We start from the raw sequence: 22678 nt of genomic DNA on the forward strand, positions 1-22678 counted from the left end.
ACGAGTTTAATTGTGAAAGTTAAGTTTTGATTTCATCGGAAATTAATTTAGTGATGGGTCGAAATCGAACTGTTCGAATCTCGAACCTAACCGAACCGACTCTTGATGTTCGGTTTTGTTCGAAATTCGAACTCCACGACATGAAAAAATTTGAATCGAACTATCAAACATCATTTACTGTTCGAAAATCGAATTGGTTTTTGTTGTTGCAAATAATTTTTTTTCTATACTGAGCCTTTATGTTGTAATCAATCCTTTATACTATTAGAATACAATTTCGCAACGTAAATCACAACTAAAATGTCTATTTAAATGAAATTTGGTTTGTATATTTTGATCATTTAGTATTTATATTATTCAATAGATTGTTTTAAAAATTACGATGTTGAAAGTGGTGAAATAAGCAGTCCAGTCTATACCAGTTTGGATAGTGGAAACATTTTTTGTAGTTATAATATTAAGGTGCCAAAGGGACGTAGAATCACTGTAGAAATAATCAAAGGAAAATCGCTCATTCAAAATTGTGAAAAAAATGCTCTACCAGAAAATAGGCTTAAAGAAAAACTCAAAGTAAATATAAATAATCAACTAACTCAATTTACATTTTTTGATGTATACCTACATATTATATTAAATAATATACGAGTGGAACGTGATACTGCAATATATTTAAAAATTGAATTGTCAACCTTTATATTATTATATAGATATTTTAATTCAAAACTGTGATAACCTCGATATCAGTAACATCACTAATTTATATGCTATTGAATATTCATAGGCTTATCAAGTGATAATGTCAAGTGATATGTTTCGGGCTGCTGTATGCATCGATCCTGCTATTGACCCCAAGTCATTGAACTATATGTTTGAATCAACTTCAAACGAGATTATGTTGAAATATGAAAAACCTTACAAAATAGATAATCTTGATGGTTTTCGATTAAAATTCTCATCTGACAAACCTTCCAGTAAGTAAAAAATGTCTGTAAATTCGGTCAAATAAAGGTATTGTAAACACATACTTAACTATATCCTACAAAGAAAACTTTATTAATGATTTACAGATATACTTATACTATATAATTTAAATTCCAACGTTTAGAAATATAAGAGTACAAGACATGTCAGTATTCAATTTATTATATCATTTTAAATCTATATTTTTGTAACTTACTTATTTATATTAAATTTAAATGCCAAAAGTTATATCATTTCTGCAATTTAAAAAAACTGAAACACTTATCTACTCACTATTATACCTAAGTTTGAAAGATGATTACATTTTTTAAATATTAAAATTTATTATATTTATACTAGTACCTACATTTATTATTTTATAAGAATATTTATTTAGATAAATTTCAGTTCAATTTTTATTAATGTTATAGTTTGTGGTGGAACAATTGATGCCAGCATCAAAGGTAATTTTGAATTCCCAATCAAATATTTAACCAAGGGTTATTGTCAGTGGGATCTTACAAACACTAATGGAACAATTGTAATATCAACAAATTTCAAAGTTAATGAAAGCCAGATATCTTGCAAAGATGAAAATAATCATATTTTATTGGCCACTTATGGTAGATATAATATTATATAATATAGTTACACTTTGGATGTCTTAAAAATATGAATTTTAATTATTGTTTAAAAGATGACAGTGAATTATTAAAAAGGTATTGTCCAATGCCGAATACCAACGAAAAGTTTACAATTCTAAGTCCAATGCCAATGGTTAATCTTTTGGTAATTTACTACAAATTGAATTTAAGCAAAATGTTAGAATGAATTGATAATGCATCATGAGTTCATAATTATTTTAGATGTTGACTAACTTAAGAACAATTAACTACACAGCTAAAATTGATTATAACGTTAATTCATGTGGCGGAGTGATGAATGGGCAGAAAATAACAATAACAAGTACTGATTATCCTAAAAATTATGGGCAAAATTTAAAATGTGCCTGGTATTTAAAACTTCCTGAAGGTAATAACGTCGATGTAAGTAAATACCAACGATACGAACAAGCAGTAAAACTAACTACTTAATATTATTTGTACTCATTATACCTATGGGATGTTAAATTCAAATAAATATTATACTTTTAAACTGCATAAAAAATAATTAAAACAATGGTACAATAGTAATTTTTCACATTTTGAAATTTAAAATACAGATTATACTTACAAGCTTAAGTATTGTTAGAGTTAGTTTGTTGTTAGGTGAGATATGCTACAGAAATAAAATAATTCAAGTTGTGTTAAGTGTATCTAAGGTTCCCAATAACGTGTTAGTATTTTAAAAAACTGAAATGTTTAAGTTCATATAAGACAGATTTGCACGTATATATTGGATTCTGAGTAGAGAAAAAGAAAGTATTGATTTTACAATGATGTGTGTTTTTCTGTCTGTCTGTTATCCCTTTTTTAAAAATTACACTACTAAATATAAGTAAGCATAAGTAGGTATTTCAATAAAAACTTATACTTTATTTTTGTAAAATATTCTATATAAAATTTAAATCTAACTAAAATTTTTGTTTTTTTCTTTTAGATACGTTTTAATGATATTGACCTCGATTCATCATGTGATAATAACTATGTTATGTTACACGATGGACCAAGTCCTGAAAGTCCAGTATTGGGTAAATTCTGTGGTAACGTTTTGCCGGAAAATCTAGTAGCTACTTCAAACGAGCTATTTGTAGTATTTTCATCTGAAAATGGAAAAAGTGACAGGAAAGGGTTCAATTTAACTTTAGAATCTAGACAAAATAGCTGTGGAAATATGTATGCAACGAAAGAAGGTGAAATATTTTCTAGAAATTATCCAAACTTATATCCAAACAACGAAGAGTGCGAGTGGATTATAGCGGTGTTGCCAGGCAACAGAATTGGTTTGCAATTTGTGGAACGTTTCAATTTGGAACAAAGTGTAAATTGTACTAAAGACTATATTCAGGTAAGACATTATGTGCATAAGAATGTAAATGTATTTTGTATATCTATATGTATTATGTATTCATGTGGTATATCTTATCTGGGTTATTGTATATTATTATTAATAATTTTAAAAGAAAATTAAACTTGAATCAGAACTTTTTATCATCCCCATATAGGTAAAAAATAAATTTGAAATTTTGAAAAAGTGAATCTTTTTTATTTATAATAAAATAGGTTTACAATTTTATTAATGATATTTGGATGCCACTTGGAAGTCGATTGTGTGGTCGTGAAATTCCACCTCAGTTTAAATCGTCCGAAACAAAACTCAAAATTCGTCTACGGACTGATGGTGATACACAAGGCGATGGATTTAAAGTAAATCTTTATTATAATCATATTCATAGAATAAGGTTTTCTAAATAATTATCTAATTATCTAGGCCAAGTGGAGTAGTTTATGTGGTGGAGTTTTTACTCAAAATTCCGGTAAAATTATTTCCCCAAACTATCCAAAACATTATCCCAACAACTTGGAATGTAACTATACGATATCTGTTCCCGGAGAAGAAATACAATTGACTTTTAATTCGTTCGAACTGGAAGGTAACTTATTATTGAATATTATAATTTATCGTTATAATATTTGCTATTTATAATATTATTTTCATATTTATTAAAAACAGATGTTAATAAATATTTTTTAAAAAACTTCCTTAATCTTTACCCTATGCTGCATAGTGGATAACAGATGTTGAGTTTCTGAGTCTGTCATGAATATAATGGATTTATTAAATGTGAAATCAATCATTCGTTGTACACAAAAAAATATTTCTGTATAGAGACGATGTGTTATATTCTATTTCTAAGGATATCTTATATTATATCCAGGAATGGATTCGCCCCAAAATATGTACCGGGAAATTATATTGTTTGCTAGCCCCACTTTTTTCAACCAGCCACTACTATAATTTTTTCTGCTTTTTTTTATCGATTTCAATTGATATAAATTCCATAAAAAATGATTGAAATCATTTTTCTTTTATCAAGATTACCTTGGACTCGTGGTCCAATATAGCTGCAGTCATCCCTTGAATTTTCCAGGTCATCTGATGGGCTAGTCTAACCTTGGTTATTTTATTTATATTATCTTCAGTATTTCCTTAGTTCAATTAAACGATTTCACATGCCATTAAATAATATTACTAAATTAATAAAGGCATTCCGTTAAATGGAGTAAAAATGATTATGTTTTTATGAATGTGCAGATGATGGATGTCTTTTTGACAATTTAACAATATATAACACTGCAGGAGTGTTTGACGCTCAAACAAATGATTTAGTTGGCACGTATTGTGGGACTAACGTACCACATCCAATGACGTTTAAGGATAGTGTCATAATGATATTCAAGACAGACTATTATTTTACCGATAATGGATTCGAAATACAATATGCAGTTAAAAGTAAAAAAACAGACATAATATTTGATTTTCAAAACTGTTCACTTTGTGTACAGTATGCAAGCCTACACGCACAATTAATATTTTAATTATTTGTGTTACCTATTATTTGATGTGTTATTTACCAATATGTGACCTGCCAAATGAAATATGTGGTATATCTACCAATGCACTATTTTATACCGTAATAATATTACAAGTATAGTATATGGTCTACAATATAAATGTAATTAATGTCACTGACTTTACATGAAATAAAATAAGTAGGTAATTAATCAGTCAATAAAAATATTTAAATGTTTATATATTATTATTTATAACTGTGTAATTAAACTTGATTCTTTAGTTGAGAATAAACTATGAAACTCTTTTACAACTATTTTAAGATGTTAATTGAAAAGTTGTATAAACAATAAATATATTATAATTCCGTTTCAAATGATAATAATATACCAGTTTCAAGCAGATGAAATGTCGGCAGCGAAAACAAGGACCCCCCCTTTTCCCATTCGCCGCTTGCTTCGGCTATAGATCTTTTACTTAGTACACGTGTTAAAGAGGAGAAAATGTCTTTAATTATTTAGGAACATGAACTAAAAGTCCCGAAGTATATACACCGAATATAAAACGGTCATTTGGTAATCATCCGAAAGGTGGTCAGGTACATCATACATGTTATTCTCGGACAAAAACCAGACGCCGTCCAATACAATATTCTATTTTGAAACGGAGTTATAGTTATAGGGAACTATACAATAAAAGATTTTTATTATTGTGTTTACAAAGACATTATAGCTCTTGACTATAATAATCAGAATAACTTTGATAACAATTTGGTTTAGATTTGTTTTTAAAATGTTCTACCTTCTACTTTTTAGAATTATCTACTTTTTTATCCCTTTTAGTTTTATAGTGGACTACGAAAACAAAAACGATACAAGACAGGCGAGTCCTCAGAAAAGTGGAGCAAAGGGGCATTTCCCCACCCCTTTTTGAAAACTGTCTAGGGACGCCCCTAATACCAAATATATAGAATTAATTAAAAAGTTTAGTTCATCGAGTGTAATGAAAATTGTTATACTTATTTGTTCAGCGTGTGGAAGAGAAATTACAAGTCCAGGGATTCTTAAATCCCCAATAATTATTAACCCACTATTTGGCACTCAAGAATACCCGGAAGACGTAAACTGCACATGGAATATACGAGCTCCCCCAGACCAAGTGGTACAGATAGTGTATGTTTACTTATTAATTTTATTAATGTTTAGTTAAAATCATTTTTTAATTGAGTGTGTTTCACAGATTCACCAAATTTCAATTGGAAACTTCATCTTATGATTTTTCTTCTAATAAAATTTCAAAAAATTGTCCATATGATTATGTCGTTGTTATTGACGAGTCTGATTTAAAAAATAACAATTCTCAAGATTTCGGTATTTTTTGTGGAGTTTTGGATACACAGTTACCAGCATTTTTGTCTAAAACAAATTCTGTGTATGTACAATTTGTTAGTGATTCTTCAAGGAGTGGTGAAGGATTTGAGGCTGAAATAACATTCACTTATGGTACAGTTGTATATTTCATAACTGTTTATTATAATTACTTACAGTTATCTTAGAACTTTTTAATTATTGATGCTCAAATAATGAGTAAAATCATAAAGCCATTTGGTAGTATTTAAATATCATAATATATTGATACCGACGAACCTGGATACATTTTTATATTTTCTTTAAAAATAAGAAACGCGTGCTGCCGTGACCAGTTTTCGTCGCCGAAAGTCAGGCAACACCCGTTTGCCATTTACAATGAGTCCACCAATCGATATATCTGCCATGTAGTATTGCCGACCCCTGCATAGTAGCTGGCCGTTGTATGCGTTTTCTTATTTTGATTTGAGAATAATTAAATTTTAAAATTAAATCGAGTTTATATTATGTGATATTCATTAACCCAATTGTATAAGAATTAATTCACTTTCTATATTTAAACATTGGTAATTTTATTTTTAATTATCTGGATCTTTTATATAGGTACTATAAACTGTAAGAACACATGCATTGGTTCTCAAAAAATATAATATAGTGTCAATGTGTCATAGTTTCACCGTATAGTATGGTTCATAAGCCTTAAGCTTAAATTACTTTTTTAAAACGGGAACATTTTAGGTCCTAGTCAAAATATCCAGCTCAAGTTGTAAGCATTTGTAAGCAAAAATTTTAAATTTGTAAATAATTTCTCCCTTAAGGGCTTAATTAGCCCTAAAAAGAAGTAGGCCAAATTTTATACAGCTTTTTCAACAAATATCTTCTTGCTTACAAATACTCACAAATTGCTTTGGACATTTTGACTCAGTCGAAAACTTTGAAATGATAAAACGACCAAGTTTCGCAGAAGTTAGCCGTGATTTAAGCTTTTGTAGATAATTTAAAACGGCTTAACTTATAAATTCCCAATTTGTGCTTACAAGAACTTATAAATAACTTACAAATTGTTGACAAAATTTGGTACAAAAATATTCACGTTACGCGGCTAACTTCACGGAAGTGAACATATTTCTTAAACTACAGTAATATCATTTTTACTAGATTGAATGATACAAAATAAATGTCAAAAATATTTACTAAAAATAGTGATTTTATAATACGTATTTATAATTTTGATATTAAAGACTATGGGTAAACTTAAACACTATCATAAAAACAGTTTTTACTCACAATCTTTTTTTCGAAACAATGATTTATAATAGGTGCAATGTATCTGGTACATATTATAATAAATTATAATTTATAATATACATACTTACATTATGTTTATTAATTTTAGGTGAATCTCATGGATGTGGAGGTACTATACGGTTAAACCAATCAAACAACATGTCCAGCTATACATTGAACAATTTGAATATTTCTGAGAAAACCTATTTAGATTGTGGGTGGTTAGTATTGGTAGAGCCGTCATATGTAGTACAGATGCAAGTGGTCAGGTACACAGAAACACCTAAATGTTCATCGAACGTTACAAATTGTGTATGCAGTTCTGTTCAGGTAACAATACTATTAAAACTCTAACTCGACATTTATTTTTTATGTGGCACTCAGTACGTTTATGAATAAAACATTATGACTTTTGAATATTTTATTTTAATTATATTATTTAGAATTTCAGCTGAGCGGGACATTGAATGTTATATTGGTCTTAAAATTGTGTGTTTTTTATTCTCCAGCGCCACTAGATTGTGGCCTACGATGTTCCATGTGAAAAATAAGCCGTAAAAATAAATTATTTTAGCTGTATAAAGTGTTTATATCATATTGTACTGCACAAAGTAAACTGAACATATTAGGTGCGATCAATGCCGTACTTATTTATTTGGCAAGACCAATATTATTGTTGTGCACTAACATAGTAACATCTCACAGTATTATATAATATCTCCGTAAAATTCTTGTAAAGGAAAGAATTACAGTATTGAGTGAAGACACTTATTATTTTCGGTTTATTTAGCTCAATGCAATAGTATGATATCACAACATCATTGTGCTAAAATATTTTTTTTATACTTCAAATTTTTTTACATGGTAAATTGTGGAGGGTTTTTGTTTTAATAAAACGACACAGTTTGAAATTTAAAACAAAATTTTGCATTTAACTATTGCTGTTAATAATTTAAGATAAACGGTCTATATATTTTAGTTTTATGATGGCCCGGGACGTTCAGCTTTAAAAATTCGTCAATACTGCCCCGGAAATATTGACTATTCTCCATTATTGTCTTCTGGTAGTAATGCATTTATTAGATACTCAAGCATTCCATCGGACGTAAACACACATTTTGAAATAAAGATAACACCAGTGACATGTATATTAGCAAATATTTAAAAATAAAATAAAATATTTCAATACATAAATTTTTTTATTTGAACAGCGGTTTGTGGCCCAAGTGCATTGATTGCAACCAACCAAACACAAGTACTAACGTCTACAAATTATCCATTACCATATAATATGAACAATTTGATTTGCAAGTGGTACATACAAATGGAATCTGAATCTGAGGACCAATCTCTTATGTTACGGTTCAAGGATTTGAATTTGGCGGACACAAAAGACTGTTCGTCAAACTATTTGGAAATAAAGTACACGCCGGTGAATATTCCATTATTTAATGTTTAGTAGAAAATAAAAGTTAGGTATTTGGAAAGCGAATAATTAAAGCTGATGAGCCTGAAAAACTAAAAATTTATATTTTATTCTGTATATAATATAAACTTAACTCTAAAGTATTCAAAAATATAATATAATGTTTACCCAATAAATTTAAGTATTAAAAAATGTATATATATTATAATGTGCATATTATATTTAGTGGCCGCAATGGTCGTACAGTACTTTCCGTGTATGTCACGAAGACCATGAATTTGATTTTGTGAGTCGGCCATCGAAAATGTTTACATTGACGCTACGTACAGAAGTCGACCAAAAAACACCAAAAGGCTTTAGACTCGAGTATATAACTACAAGTATGTATTTACAGCATTTTAGAATATTAAATTTGTACTTAATACGCATAAATTATTCGTAAGACCGATTTCATAGTAATCATACTTGATGTATTAACAATTTAATTCAATCATAGGTTGCTCAACAACACATACAAAACGCTATGGATATATTTTACAATCATATGATCCAAAAATGTCGACGGGAGGAGAATGCATATTCACGATAAACTTAGGTCAATCAAATTTAACCATTTCTTTATTTATTACATCGTTTCTTTTTACGGGGCCAAGGAAATTATATTTGTCAAATTACCTAAAGGTAAATTAGGTGTTAATTATGATCGTCGGATCCAAATATGTAACAAACCCATTTTTACTTTAGGTTTATGATGGGCCAACAGTCTCTTCACCACTGCTAACCACTTTGAACGATAATTTTAAAACCCCATATCCTGTGTTTTCAACGGGTCCGTCGTTGACGATGGCGTATAAAACAATCAATTGGCTAGGGTTGTTGGATATGAGTTACACATCTACGGATCAAGGTAGAATTAGTGCATTATCTGCATTATACGTGGTTCCTAAATTGTGTATTTTACTGGCGTGTATCGAATACGAATATAGGTAGAGGTTGCGGTGGAAAAATGTTCAATATGGATGGTACGATAATGAGTCCAATGTATCCTATGGTGTACAACAAGAACTCAACTTGCAGGTGGGATATCGCGGTTCCAAGACCAAATCCAATCACGATTCAGTTTGGAGGTGTGTACGATAATGATAATAGATTTTAACATGAAACTATAATAATCCCTAAAAAAATTAGCTTTTATTTAACATTTTTTTTTTTTTACAAGTAACCTATCCATAAATTAAATATTATTTTGGAAAACAAATTTAATTCATCATAATATATATATATTTTTTGTCATAATGTAAGGTTTACATAACCTCATTATTTTCAAAATTTAATTTTGTCTATAAAATGTAACATAAATAAACGGAAAAATTGTCAAGTCTCTAAGTACCAAGCAAACAAAATATGTATTGTCGAAAACGGTTATATACTTCCATGTAAACATTTCCGTTTATTAATAATTTTTATTTTGTTTTTTTTTTCAATTTTCTTGAAAATTACTAGAAAACATATATTTTTATACTATTTTCTGATGGAACTATAACTAAGAGTGGGAGATTTGAGCATTTGTTATGCTGGAAAAATGTATGTTTATTATTAAAAAAGCGGGTAAGTGGATGTCAACTGTACATTAGGCGTCTGAGAGGTCGCTGTAATGGATAGTATTCAATTAAAATGTAATGATAATATCATATTTATTCTATACGAAAAACGATTCTGAGCGGAGACGACATATGTCAGTCTAGGATATTTTATATTGTTATAACTTATTATTAATATGGTAGCCGGTTAAATTGAATTGATATTATTCTTAAACTATCGCAGTGATGCTGGAAAATTATTAAATATAAATATGTAAAATTAGGCTGTTTTGGAACCAAATTACAACAAAATGATAAACGTTATTCTTTGTGTCAATATGCAATTTTCTCCAAAACTGAACTTTAAATGTCTGTAAAATATAACTGCATTAATATATTTTTTTAGATGATTTCTTAGTTAAGTTTAAACTGGTTAAGTGGAATATTGTTTTAAATTTCCAATACTTAGCAATAAAAATTGAAAATGTCATACATTTTTAAATACAAAATTATTTTAAATTTTAAATTTGATAAATATTGTCAAAATTTGAACTTTAAATGCTTATACAAAAATACTGTCTGTATGTATTTTTTAATATTTTTCAACTGCTATAATAAAAATATATCAGGAGTTTTGTATTACATTTGCATGCCTTTTGAACTAACCAATAGAAATAAAATGAAATTTAATTGAAATTTATGGAAAAAAAAAATGAAAATTGAATATGTCCTTCAACAGCTTAAAACGAGATTAAAATATTTTGAAAAATTGATCAAGTATATGAATTGATGAAATAGACGTATGGTGTAAATTTCAAGTCCCTACAATAAATCGTTTTTGAATTACAATAAAATAAGAAAATCGCTACCTGATAAATCTAGTGTAATCCAATTGTTGTAAACATTTCAATTTAAAACAATCATAAAAATTCAATTTGACTTTCCGGTATACATTTAAAAAAAAAAGATATAAACGATATAAAATGAAAAAGTTGTATGAATTTCCAACTAAATATAATTTGACAATTTTCGTGATTTTTACAAATTTTGTCAAAATTCTAAGTTGAAACGCTCATAAAAAATTATTGTGAACTTATGCTCAACTTTTTTTCTTATTTCTATTCATAACAACTTACAAGGAACCTTGTATTGCATTTACAATTTTTATGAACGGGAGAAAATTTTTTTAACGACTTTAGCTTGTTGTTTGTTTTTCCTGTTGCTTTTAGAAACTATTGGGAATTTAATATTTTGACCTCCCATATGCACCAAAAAGATTCACTTTTCTACCAGAAGAGTTGGTGTCTAAGAAAATCGAAGTACTTTTACTACCCGAAACCATGATTACAGACACAAAACAATTAAAATTAAAAATAATAAATATAAATCACACATCACTGTAAAATCAATACATTCTTAGCTCCGCCCAGAATCTAAAATATATAAAATTAGGTAAAAAAATTAATTAAAATTATATAAAAACGAAAGTATATTCAAAAAATTAACCAATATAATTTGATATAGTTAAATTGTTTACCAAATCATTCTGTAGGTTATTTAATGACATTTTATAAAATGTCACTTTTTGGCGATAAATTATACAATTAAATTAAGTAACATAAGTTTACGTAAATGTGGTGTACTCCTCATTATTATTATATTCTGTGTTTCATGTCGATATGGTTTTATTTTTCAAAACTTAGCGTTTAACCTCGGTGCAAGGACGACATGCAACACCGATTATTTGGAAATGTACAACGTCGATCAGTCGACGGGAGAATCGTCGTTTGTTGCTAAATACTGCGGTGGAGTGAGTATATATTAGCTGTTAATATCATACAAAAATAAAATATGTAATTACATTTCGATAATTAACTGTTTTTATCGTATTTGTTCAGGATACTCCAGCTACGCACACCAGCCAAACGGGAGCAGTTTTCATTCGTTACGTGACAACCGTACACAACACCGGCACAGGTTGGGCATTGCGCTTTAATGAAAAAGGCTTTTTCTAGAACAATTTTATATTGTTTGTAGCTAACGAATTAAAAAAACAAAAAAAAAAACAACTAATAAACGTTTATTATTTTATGATATTTATTTTATTTTATTTGATGTTTATTGAATTGTATAATATGATCGTTTATTTTGGGTAAAACTATATAGTTTAAGTATTTAACGAGTCTTAGGTGCATTAGTTCATAGGCCTAAGATTCGTGTACATTTCTAGGACGTTGATTATACCCGAAGACCTGAACCCAAATTGTTCACTATGAATGATCATTTCCCCATGCAGTTCATCATCATTTCGTTTTTAACGAATATATTTATTATTTTCTAAGGCCAAATTTGAAATGTTACAACTTAGGTACCTATTGGTATAAGGAACGTTAGCAGTAATAGCTGGCAATTAAGGTATAGTTTAATAATTATAATTTATTTTGTATATCCAATTTTATATGATTTACGTATGCACTGTTAATAACTGGTAACAGCTTTCTAGTATAGTAGTATGTATACAATGTAATACTTATAAAAATAGGGATAGCATGCAGTACACGCAAGTGCAGAACTTGAAATACATGCGAAATTCAATAATAGACTTAAAAATGGTAATTAAATACAGTTTCAGGCTAAATGTTGACCAGATCTTTTAAAAATATTTATTATTTTCACGATTTTTGCTTTTGACATTATTATTTATAAGTATAATTACCCTTACACAATGGCTTCTATGATGACCTAATGGCAAAATAGTTAACGACTATAATGTTATCGTTATTTGATTCAACTAAAGATAAAAATCAACACCTTGGTCACATTTTATAACAATGAAATAAATATTAATTTTTACATTGTACTTACTGTTATACTATTATAAGTTACTTATGAGAGTACATAGTTATTAAAACATAATTATAATAACTCATAAATTATTATTGGAAAAAAATATAAAAACATTTTGTAATATAATATGTATAATGTATATGTATTATATAACAATTAATATAGGTATTATTGTATTAATATACTATTGTATTATATACTTGTAAACTACAACTAAACCATTGATCACCGAATTTTTTTTGCATATCTCTTGATGCTCTAGATATTTCTTTCCCTTTTACCAAATAGTAGCTCCCCGAATGATACTGTCATCACCAGCCTGGACACGGCCAACTCGACCCATGGACCAAGACATTGGAGGGGGGGGGGGGGTCCTCTTCTTTCACCAACACTATAGTACCGACCTTTATCTTGGAGCCTTTGTTAGCCAGCTACTTTCGCCTGGTTTGAAGTTGTGACAAGTACTCTTTATTCCAGCGTTGCCATAGTGTTTGAGTTAACTGGGTTACTCGCTGCCAACGTTTTAAGCGATTGTCCGATGTACCAGTTAAATCTGGTTCGGATAAAGAACAAGTAGACTCTCCAAATAAAAAGTGAGCTGGGGTTAATGGTGTCGTATCAGTAGGATCGGAGAAACAAGGAGTTAAAGGCCTAGAATTAAGGACTGCCACTGATTTAATTATATTCTAATTAAGATAGTATTCAACAAAATAGTTTAGTATTCAATATTTAATTCCTGATCGCGATGTAGAAAAGGTTAGGTTAGGTTAGGTTAGGTTAGGTTAATAGACAAGATAGATGATTAATATTTTATTTATATAATGTACGATGTAAAAATCTAAGAAATATTTCGATAGCATTTTCCATTTAATATTTAATTAATCGTTAACTGTAGTCTGTACTTCTTACTGGCTATACTACCTATAGTTTTAAATTAAAATTTGATTTTTTGTTTTTAATTACCAAAATTAAATTATTTCAAAAAAATTATTTCATGACATGTTAGAACAATTCCTGAAGTATCATATCCGTATTTTTCACTATGATAAATCATGTTCGCACGAAATTTTAATAATATTTAACTGTTTATAATATTACATCGTACCATATTCATCGCATTGATTTTAAGGGAAACTTTAATAGGATATTTTTTATACACAATAAAATGTAACAAAACTGTATAAATGTACATTTTCTGTCAAGTAGCATTTTTGAGAAAAAACTGGAAATCAAATTTACACACTTAAGTGGTTATGACTGTTAAGAGTTCTAGTATATTTGTAAGTACCCTAAAAAGAATGCGTGTGCCTAATTTCAAGACCATGGACATTTTTCCCTGTAAATATATTTAATTTCCAGAACTAATTATATACTGCATAGTAAGTAATAACAATTACATTATTCTGGAACAAATCCTAATGAAAATTTAAAATTAAATCGTGATGATCATATAAATAATAATACAATTGTTGAGACTAAACGTTATTTATACGTAGCTACAATACAAAGTGCTGATAATATAGAATACCAATCATAAACTTGTTTTGATGAACGACGTTTCCGACATAATATAACAGGGGTGACCAGGGGGATAAGTGAGTGGTGAGCCGCACAATATGTAATGAAAAATATGTAAGAGCCGAGAGTCGGGAAAATAAGATTCTCAATCATGTTCATAAATAAGATATCAATCGCGTAATGAAATGTGTAAATTGCGAAATAATAATATATAATTGAACATCAATATCAGATTAAATTTTTTCTTCGTAATATATAACACCCATGACGGACATTACCAATAGGGGTAATATTATTTTATTTGTAAAATCGTTTTGAGCTAGTCAGACGCGAACCGCATGCGTATACACTATACACACGACTACGCGAGGCAGTGTTTGGCCACCCCTGTGACATAATGATATTGATAATATGGATGTAATCCATTGCAGATATCGTTCACATGTTCAATGAGTTGTCTCTGTACATTCCTCTGACAAACTGTTCCTGTCCGAATCTCTGAGGCTTGCCGTGATAGCATTTCCTCACCGTGTGCACAGTCGGCGGGAAGTACCCGTAATCGTTGTAGGTAGTCGCGTAGAAAGGATTGGTTGGAGTTCGTCTGATTTCGCTGTAGTTCTGTAGACCTGTACACAGGGAGATACCATAATACAGTGCGGTTATACAGTGTAAAATAGTATTATTAATTCAATATAAAACATTTTGCCGTCCGGCGCATGTCTGGCGAATTTTTTTATTTGCGCCGTAAAGTCGTCGAAGGCCGAGTTTGAGTATGCCTATAGTATTACAGTAAGTTCTCGTTACAACGAATACCCGATACAATGAAAAATCCCGTTATAACGAAAGTCATAGAAGTTCCCTGCCGAAAAGCTATTAAAACAATGTTAAACTAATCTCAATATAACGAAATGATTTATTTTTAAAAATCCCGATACAGCGAACTATTTGTACAGCGTACAGGTTAAAATATATGTATTTTCCCTTCTTAATTCCTTTCTAAATATCCAACAATCTGAGTTAGAGCAAATTTGGATCACTGCAAAAAAGAAAACGTCGCTTCCTGACGACGTGAATTTAGAAGATTATCCCGGTGCTGATGACAACGTTTCAACATGTTATGAACTAACCGAAGTAGACGTTGTTAAATCCATTAAAGACAGCAAAGATGAGGCCACCGATGAAAGTAGTGGAGACGAAGGCGAAGAAGCTGTGATGGGAAATGATGTGCGCAATATCACTTCATCAGAAGCCTTATCAAGTTTGGAAGTAATGCGAACATTCATTACATCACAGAGTGATGTACCAGACTTCATCTTTACAAACATTCACTAACTACAAAATTATTTACTTTCTATTAAAACAGCAAACCTTGTTCAAAAGAAAATTGTTGATTATCTATAATTAATAAAGTTATTTATTTTTTCGAAATTATTTACATTTGAATTATTTATTTATTACACACATATTTGTATTTGAATTATACATATGTATGTACATAATGTTTTTGAGTTTGTTTTTATTCGAATTTTCAAAATTTCGTTACAACGAAATTTCCGTTATAACGAAAAAAAAAATTCGGTCCCTTGGAGTTCATTGTAACGAGAACTTACTGTATCAGTTATCACTAATCAACGGTGTAAATCAAATACGGATACGGCACCCTAGCGCGAGTCCGGTGTTGTTATTTTGCAAGTCAATAAGTGTTAATTACGAAAGCTGCGTTAGATTGGTTCAGTTTTTGGATAGACAATATCTGAATTTTTTTTCCCTTATAACGACGACCACTGCTTCTACTAAAATTTACCATAATACATACGTTTTACGTGTTTGCAGTTGAGATATGAAATAATATGTATACTTCATTCAAAAAATACAAAATAAAATAATCACAATTTGTATCGACATAACGTGATTCGTGGACACCACAAACTGCCAAAGCAATACTTGGAATTTGCAAAAAAAAACATGTCCGGTACACATAAATCCTAGCCCTAGTCATAATATTCATGCCATATAGTACCCGATACCGCGTATGCAGTGCATAACATTAATATTACTTACCTGGATATTCGAAACGAACGGGTAAATTATAGGTTTTGTAAAAGTCCGATGTTTTTTCCGGCGCGTCGCCTGAACGACCGTCTCCGCCGTCCATGTTGGAAAAACTAACCAGCTCGCCGTGTCGCGCACCATAAAGAGCTTACCGCATAAAATTAATTTTAAAATATTGATCTAACTAAACACATAGCTGCTACCCTCTAGAAAATACCCATCACGGAAACCACCATCGCACTAAATGTGTACCTATACTTATTTTATCAATCTCTAGTTACGATAACGCTAAAAAAAAAAAAAACGCTACGATACAGAACATATTATCTTCTCTATTGCAGTACACACTTTTGGTGTCTACTATGACTACATCATCCTGAGTGCTTTTATCCCGGGCTTAACAGTTATTACAATGTTGTACATTTGTAAGACAAAGACAACACATATCTGGAGTAGCGTCCTCTTAAGATAAACAGTTAATCATAAGTCAAATATTAAGACATAATATTAATTAACGCAACATACTTAACTATTTTATTATCAAATTAATCTATTCTGGTATACGCCCTTATTTTACATTACACTATCGAATACCTATAGGTAATTATGCAGACATTTATATATTCATTCATTTTCGTACCAGCGATGAGCTCAAAAACTGTGCATTTTACACGGAATTATTTCAATGTAGGTACTTACAATTTGTAACTAATTGATATTATATTTAATTGATGATTTTGGAAATTTAATTGTGTGTGATGTAGCTGGTTAACTTGGATTGGTTAAAGTGCAGTCCAAAAGTACCCTCCACATTATTTATTTGACTGCAGTTAGTGGTAAGTACTAAGTACGAATAGTAAATATTATTATAACACACCTGCTTGCATATACTGTATTCCTTTTAATATTGCACCAACTATTATTTACAAGTTTTTAAATATTGGCGAAAGTCTGAAATTATATTTCAATTTGCCAAGATAGGTTTAATGTGCTCCAAATTTCACCTATTAAATTTTATAAAAATGGATATGAAAGAGTAGGTATCCTCAAAAATTTAAAAACTCGAAAATCAAATCTACATAATACTATTATTGATTTTCACACTAGAATTATTGGAAACTCTAGTAACCTAACCTTGTCAGTTGTCGCCTTTAAATTTTCTTTATAAGTCAATATAAAAACATTAAAAACTAACAAAACTATACGTGAATTTCAGATATTACACACTTGTAAATTGGAGACACAACATAATGATGTATTAGGTATAACATAATATAATAACTATCATGTACGCACTGTAGTAATTATCGAGTTATAATAGTTAATACTAAGAACATCCATTGAAAAAAAAAATATATGATATGGATTGAGATTTTGGACAAAATTTACTAAAACTATAATTGTAAACTCCATTTTGTTAACAGTGTTTGAACATCGAAGAGACAGTAGTGTAGCTGGTTTGAACAACTCTCAATAATATAAACAGTTAGTAATCTGTATTCCGGAAAACATCAGCTCAACAAATCGTAATGAATGTACTTGTTTATCTATGAACAACATTTTTAAACCTCATTTACCTTCTTTAAATTATAGAGTTAATCATGAGATAAAAAAATAAAATTATTAGTAAATAATATAATTTTACTGGGCCGTTTGTCATTTAAATATTACACTAACGTTAACGTTACTATAGATTGCAATACACTCACATATCACAATGAATAATAGTTTCCCGGAAATATTTAAAATAATAGATATGGACCACAGTGGTCAAAAGAAAAAATTTGTCTTCCAAGAAATACCAGAACATTATTATGATGAAATTATGAATAAACTCATATATGAATATTGGTCAGATGAAATTACATACCGTAGTCTTAACGTAATAAATGACCCAGTCTCTGCATTAGATATTAAAAATACGTTTAAAAAATATTTAGCCCATAAAATGTCAATTGGTGTATTTGAATGTAAAGAAAACGATGAGAATAAATTAATAGGCCTTAATATTTTATTTCGTGAGAATATAAATTCAATAAATATTTCTAATTTAAATTCAAATTATTACGAACGAATAACTAATTGCATATACACCTTTAAAAAAAGTTATGTCGAACAATTAATTGGCAATGAAGATTATCTTGCATCAGAAATGTTATTTGTTTGTAAAGATTACCGCAAACTTGGCTTAGCTCGACAGCTGTTGGAATTGAGAAATTATGTCGGAAAAAAACATAATTTTAAATATACAATCAGTATGTTTACTAGTCCCACTGCTCAAAAATTAGCTGAAAATGAGGGTTTTAAAAAAAAGTGTATACTTAATTATAATGATGTACGTATGGTTGATAATGAAAAAAATAATCCATTGTCTTTATTACGCGATAAAACATTAACGTGTATGATTAAATATATTTTATAATATATCTATCATCTAAAATGTTTTGATAAAAATATAAAATATTTCGAAGGTATAGGTAGATCATAAATCTATATTCTAAAATATTAATATCTAGAAATTATGAAAATTAATTAAGAATAAAATGTATACGATTACAATTATTATAATATATTAATAAGCAATTAAAACAAATTTAAAACAAATAATTATATAATTATATTATAATGGAATTATATCCAAAATAGAATATAATTAATGGAATTGTATGTATACAATATAATAGGTATATAGTATTTATTTATATAAAAATAAATATTTTAAAGGAAATTATTTAGAAAAAAGACTAGTTGGATAATTATAAATATCACTCCATAATTAAATTTCTAAACCTCCACAATTATTACACAATACACAATAATTATATTTATTTGGAAATGTTGTACTTTTTATTTGTAAAAAATATCAACCTATTAAATTTTTAGACCTATGTACATTTTTTTTTTGCGAAACCTCTTTTTTTTTGTGAACTGTGATATATATCAAATAAACTTATTTTACAAAATAATTTCGTCTTTTAGTCTTGAATAAATCATTGATTTTTATGATATAGTGAAAAAAATAACACGCTGTATCGTGTCCATAATCATACTTTTTTTGGGACTTAATCCATTTTAGTATATTAAGCACCCAATAAAGTAATAACTGAAGAATTCCTTTAAATATTATGAATTGTTCATTTAATATTATGTTGTTTATAAATCATAATTAAATTAAATTGAAGTAAAATATAACTAAATAAATAATTATATTATGAAAAACTATTTTATTATTGTACGCACTTTTGAATTGATGTTTTCCAATGAGTACAACTTGAGTGTTCGCGCCGAGCAATAAAATTATCGCTGCTTATCGCGCGACATCTTACTCCTCGTCTATCCACCATTCTGTCCTGTAACTTGTTTTATATGATTGTATAATTGTTATTTAATGTATGCTCTTTGTTTTGTCTTTTGTGTTATAATCATTGTTCGTTCGTTGGTCTCGCCATTATCAATGTTATTGTTTTGATTTTCGTGATATCTTTAATGCGGCCAACGCCCTATTATTATTACTATTATTATTATCTTTTTTCGTATTATTATTGGCGTCGCACTGACTACTAGCTGCGGCCGCCCTGTTCTTTTCGTTACCTTATTTTAACTTGTTGATCTGCTATTAAAGCGATCATCCGTTTTTTACTATGTATCATTATGTGTAACCCGCTAATAAAGCGAGCACCAATTATGTATCATCACTCAATCAGATATAATTTGAACTGATCAATTATTGAGTCGTAAGTTTTTATTTATTTTATTATCGCTGCCGTCAAACTCGGCATTCTGTATTATTATCACCATCGAACGTGGTGTCTCATCTGTCTGTAGCGAGCTGTGACTATGTTTAAATATTATAAATAATCACTCCAGTGAATCCCTCGGGTAGTTTTAAATAAACATGTGATTGACACGATGTCAATCAAAGAATAAGAAGAACTCCATATATATATATATATATATTAGTTGCAGGAGGCCTACGAAGTACCATCAATAATTGCACGTGACCTCCAAACGTATGTGTTCATAGATATATCACTACTCATATGAATATTATTAAAATAGTTCACATTAAAAGCATTAACAGCGTTGTGTGGTCACAGAGATGACAACGACCAGATAGGCAAGGGACATCCGGTGAGTGCAGCACGTGGCCGCCCACGGTATGACCTTATATGGTAAAAGTAGTAGGGTACTCAGCAGGGATACGATCCAAGTATAGCCATTATAATACGTCACTCGAATGGGCTTCGGCAGACGGACCAACACCAACGACGAGCTAGGAGCTAGGATATGACAGTCACATCTCGCTAGTCTCCATTATTTAATATAGTCACTTTGGACTTAGTAAATTTATTGTTATTAATCAAATAAAAGTATTCAATTATAAAGAAAAAACAAACTCTTCTTCATTTATTTTTCAACACCATCAAACGGACGTAGTCGGTTTGTTACATGTCCACTTCCGTTCGACGGATTCTTCGCGTAAGTCAATTTTAGTAAGCAACATTACGTTGTGTGAGAGGCCGCCCAGGTCGTCCAGTTCGACGTCAGCCTACTGCATCCGCCGTCCGCTTCCGGTCCAGTACATCGGCATCTCAAGTCTCCAGTAGATTTAAGCTAATTTAAGTACTGTCCCTGTTTTTTGTGAGCTCTGTGGTCATTGCACCAGACCGAATCGACCACAGAGACCCCCCTCCCCATAACTAGCTTGCACCATCCTTATTCCTGTGGTAGGGATCTCCCATCCCGATCGTCGTCGTTCGTGCGTAGAATTGCCTAACGTACACACATTCAGGCGAAGGCACCTATAGTTGCCTACCCACCCAAATAGTCGGCGCTAGTGGTGGCGTTGGCCACAATTATTAATATTTAGTTCTCGGGCGTTCCCCGAGTGGTCCTTCGGGTTGCCCCTATTCAGGGCGCATACACACAAAAATCGTAAGTAAGGAGGGCTCGAAAACGTTTACATAACGTTATGATTATAACGTTATCCTAGTAAAAACAACGATTGAAATAGATAACAGAAAACAAAACGGTAAACGGTAATATTAAATTATCATGAAACAAAACATAGCAATAAACGACTATTTAAGTAAAACAAAAAACAAAACAAAACGATAAACCAATAACTTAAAATATCATAAAACGAAACATAACAAAAAACACAACAAATCGTAAATTGATAAACGATCATTAAACGTTATATTTTATTTTCATTATTTTTACGTTGTTACGTAGTAACAATTAAATTATTGTCTACCACTACTGGTATACGGTGTGCAGATATCTGCTAAGTATATTATTCTATTATATATTAAAAATCTATAGACTTAGAAAAACTACAGTTTGTTGTTAAAAATAAAATGAGGAAAATAATTTAATAATTTGTTTTAAAATTTAAAAATGTCATTTTATAATAATATACGTTATTTAAGCACAGTATTGGTATTAAGTTGTATGAAATAAATAGGTACTTAATTATTACTATATAGGACATAGGTATAGTATATTATGTATGCATTATAATTTATAACTGTTTATATAATTTTTTTTAAATATACCTGGTTGGTTTAATTCTTCGCCTATAATTTTCCAAGTACGATCTTTCCAAGTGCTATCGCTATATTTTTTATCACTAAGATCGTAGAGCCCAGAGTGTGCTCGCACACATTCAATTAATTTTTCAGCGTTCATTTAAAATTTTAAGACTATAGTGAAAAACTGACAACTGATAGTAATACTGAAGTACTGCACTTGGTAACTGAACTGTAGTGTAGTAACTGAACTAATAAGTAATATTTATAGCAAAATGCGAAAACAAAATGTGATTCTATATTTCTATCCATATCCGACCCGGCCACACATTCCCACTACAACGATTCAAAGAAAAACTCGGACGGATACCCGTGAAAGAATCGTCGCGAAGAATATTTCAAACGCCCGTCCACGGCCCGTTTCCCCGTTCTGTCGTCGCTCCGGACTAATTTGAACGTTTATATTTAAAAATACAGGAACAATATTTTTTCCAGGCACGGACGGGTTCCGGACGGATTCCGGTCCGTCGTAGTGTGAATAGACCTTTAGATTGAAATAAAAAAAAAAACACTCAACTTAAGTCTTGGGGGGGGGGG

At 29.8% G+C, this 22678-nt stretch overlaps 3 protein-coding genes and 1 long non-coding RNA gene across 6 annotated transcripts in view; 3 read left to right on the top strand and 1 right to left on the bottom strand.

Moving 5' to 3' along the window:
* LOC111038557 (cubilin-like) overlaps positions 1 to 12186 on the top strand; it is a 33270-nt gene extending 21084 nt beyond the window's left edge. The window contains exons 43-62 of the mRNA XM_022321688.1: positions 365 to 570; positions 782 to 971; positions 1392 to 1583; positions 1658 to 1749; positions 1827 to 2006; positions 2560 to 2967; positions 3183 to 3326; positions 3391 to 3553; positions 4216 to 4413; positions 5504 to 5645; positions 5713 to 5975; positions 7237 to 7457; positions 8107 to 8272; positions 8339 to 8559; positions 8780 to 8933; positions 9050 to 9234; positions 9298 to 9460; positions 9540 to 9680; positions 11837 to 11943; positions 12032 to 12186. Coding sequence (XP_022177380.1) covers positions 365 to 570; positions 782 to 971; positions 1392 to 1583; positions 1658 to 1749; positions 1827 to 2006; positions 2560 to 2967; positions 3183 to 3326; positions 3391 to 3553; positions 4216 to 4413; positions 5504 to 5645; positions 5713 to 5975; positions 7237 to 7457; positions 8107 to 8272; positions 8339 to 8559; positions 8780 to 8933; positions 9050 to 9234; positions 9298 to 9460; positions 9540 to 9680; positions 11837 to 11943; positions 12032 to 12148 — 3653 coding nt within the window. The 3' untranslated portion in view covers positions 12149 to 12186. The remainder of the gene's footprint in view (positions 1 to 364; positions 571 to 781; positions 972 to 1391; positions 1584 to 1657; positions 1750 to 1826; positions 2007 to 2559; positions 2968 to 3182; positions 3327 to 3390; positions 3554 to 4215; positions 4414 to 5503; positions 5646 to 5712; positions 5976 to 7236; positions 7458 to 8106; positions 8273 to 8338; positions 8560 to 8779; positions 8934 to 9049; positions 9235 to 9297; positions 9461 to 9539; positions 9681 to 11836; positions 11944 to 12031) is intronic.
* Positions 12187 to 13340: 1154 nt separating this feature from the next.
* Positions 13341 to 16907, bottom strand: LOC111038555 (UPF0691 protein C9orf116 homolog). The gene is made up of 2 exons (XM_022321687.1): positions 16560 to 16907; positions 13341 to 15124 (listed from the first exon to the last, which is right to left on the bottom strand). Exons 1-2 carry the CDS (start codon positions 16651 to 16653, stop codon positions 14937 to 14939), a joined length of 282 nt encoding a protein of 93 aa, XP_022177379.1. The 5' UTR covers positions 16654 to 16907; the 3' UTR covers positions 13341 to 14936.
* Positions 16908 to 17101: 194 nt separating this feature from the next.
* On the top strand, positions 17102 to 19016 carry LOC111038554. 3 transcript variants are annotated; one of them, XM_022321686.1, is made up of 3 exons: positions 17102 to 17241; positions 17315 to 17386; positions 17975 to 19016. In XM_022321686.1, the coding sequence occupies exon 3, from the start codon at positions 18268 to 18270 to the stop codon at positions 18970 to 18972; it is 705 nt and encodes a 234-aa protein (XP_022177378.1). In that variant the 5' UTR covers positions 17102 to 17241; positions 17315 to 17386; positions 17975 to 18267; the 3' UTR covers positions 18973 to 19016. The 3 variants fall into 3 exon arrangements, with proteins under 3 accessions (XP_022177378.1, XP_022177375.1, XP_022177376.1); XM_022321683.1 differs by having other exon boundaries at positions 17102 to 17237; XM_022321684.1 differs by having other exon boundaries at positions 17102 to 17386.
* A 478-nt stretch (positions 19017 to 19494) lies between these two features.
* On the top strand, positions 19495 to 20761 carry LOC111038556. Its single transcript, XR_002604996.1, has 2 exons — positions 19495 to 20284; positions 20511 to 20761. It is a non-coding gene; the product is annotated as an uncharacterized LOC111038556 (long non-coding RNA).
* The last annotated feature ends 1917 nt before the right edge of the window (positions 20762 to 22678 follow it).

The sequence above is a fragment of the Myzus persicae genome, unplaced genomic scaffold (assembly GCF_001856785.1).
Source record: "Myzus persicae strain clone G006 unplaced genomic scaffold, MPER_G0061.0, whole genome shotgun sequence".
NCBI lineage: Eukaryota > Metazoa > Arthropoda > Insecta > Hemiptera > Aphididae > Myzus > Myzus persicae.

What these genes read in the sequence shown, in the direction of transcription:
- LOC111038554 (XM_022321684.1), top strand. Translation starts at nt 18,268, where the DNA reads ATGAATAATAGTTTCCCGGAAATATTTAAAATAATAGATATGGACCAC.
- LOC111038555 (XM_022321687.1), bottom strand. Translation starts at nt 16,653, where the DNA reads ATGGACGGCGGAGACGGTCGTTCAGGCGACGCGCCGGAAAAAACATCG. An exon ending in CGTTCGTTTCGAATATCCAG is followed by an intron (nt 15,125 to 16,559) that starts GTAAGTAATATT and finishes CCCTGTGTACAG; the next exon opens with GTCTACAGAACTACAGCGAA.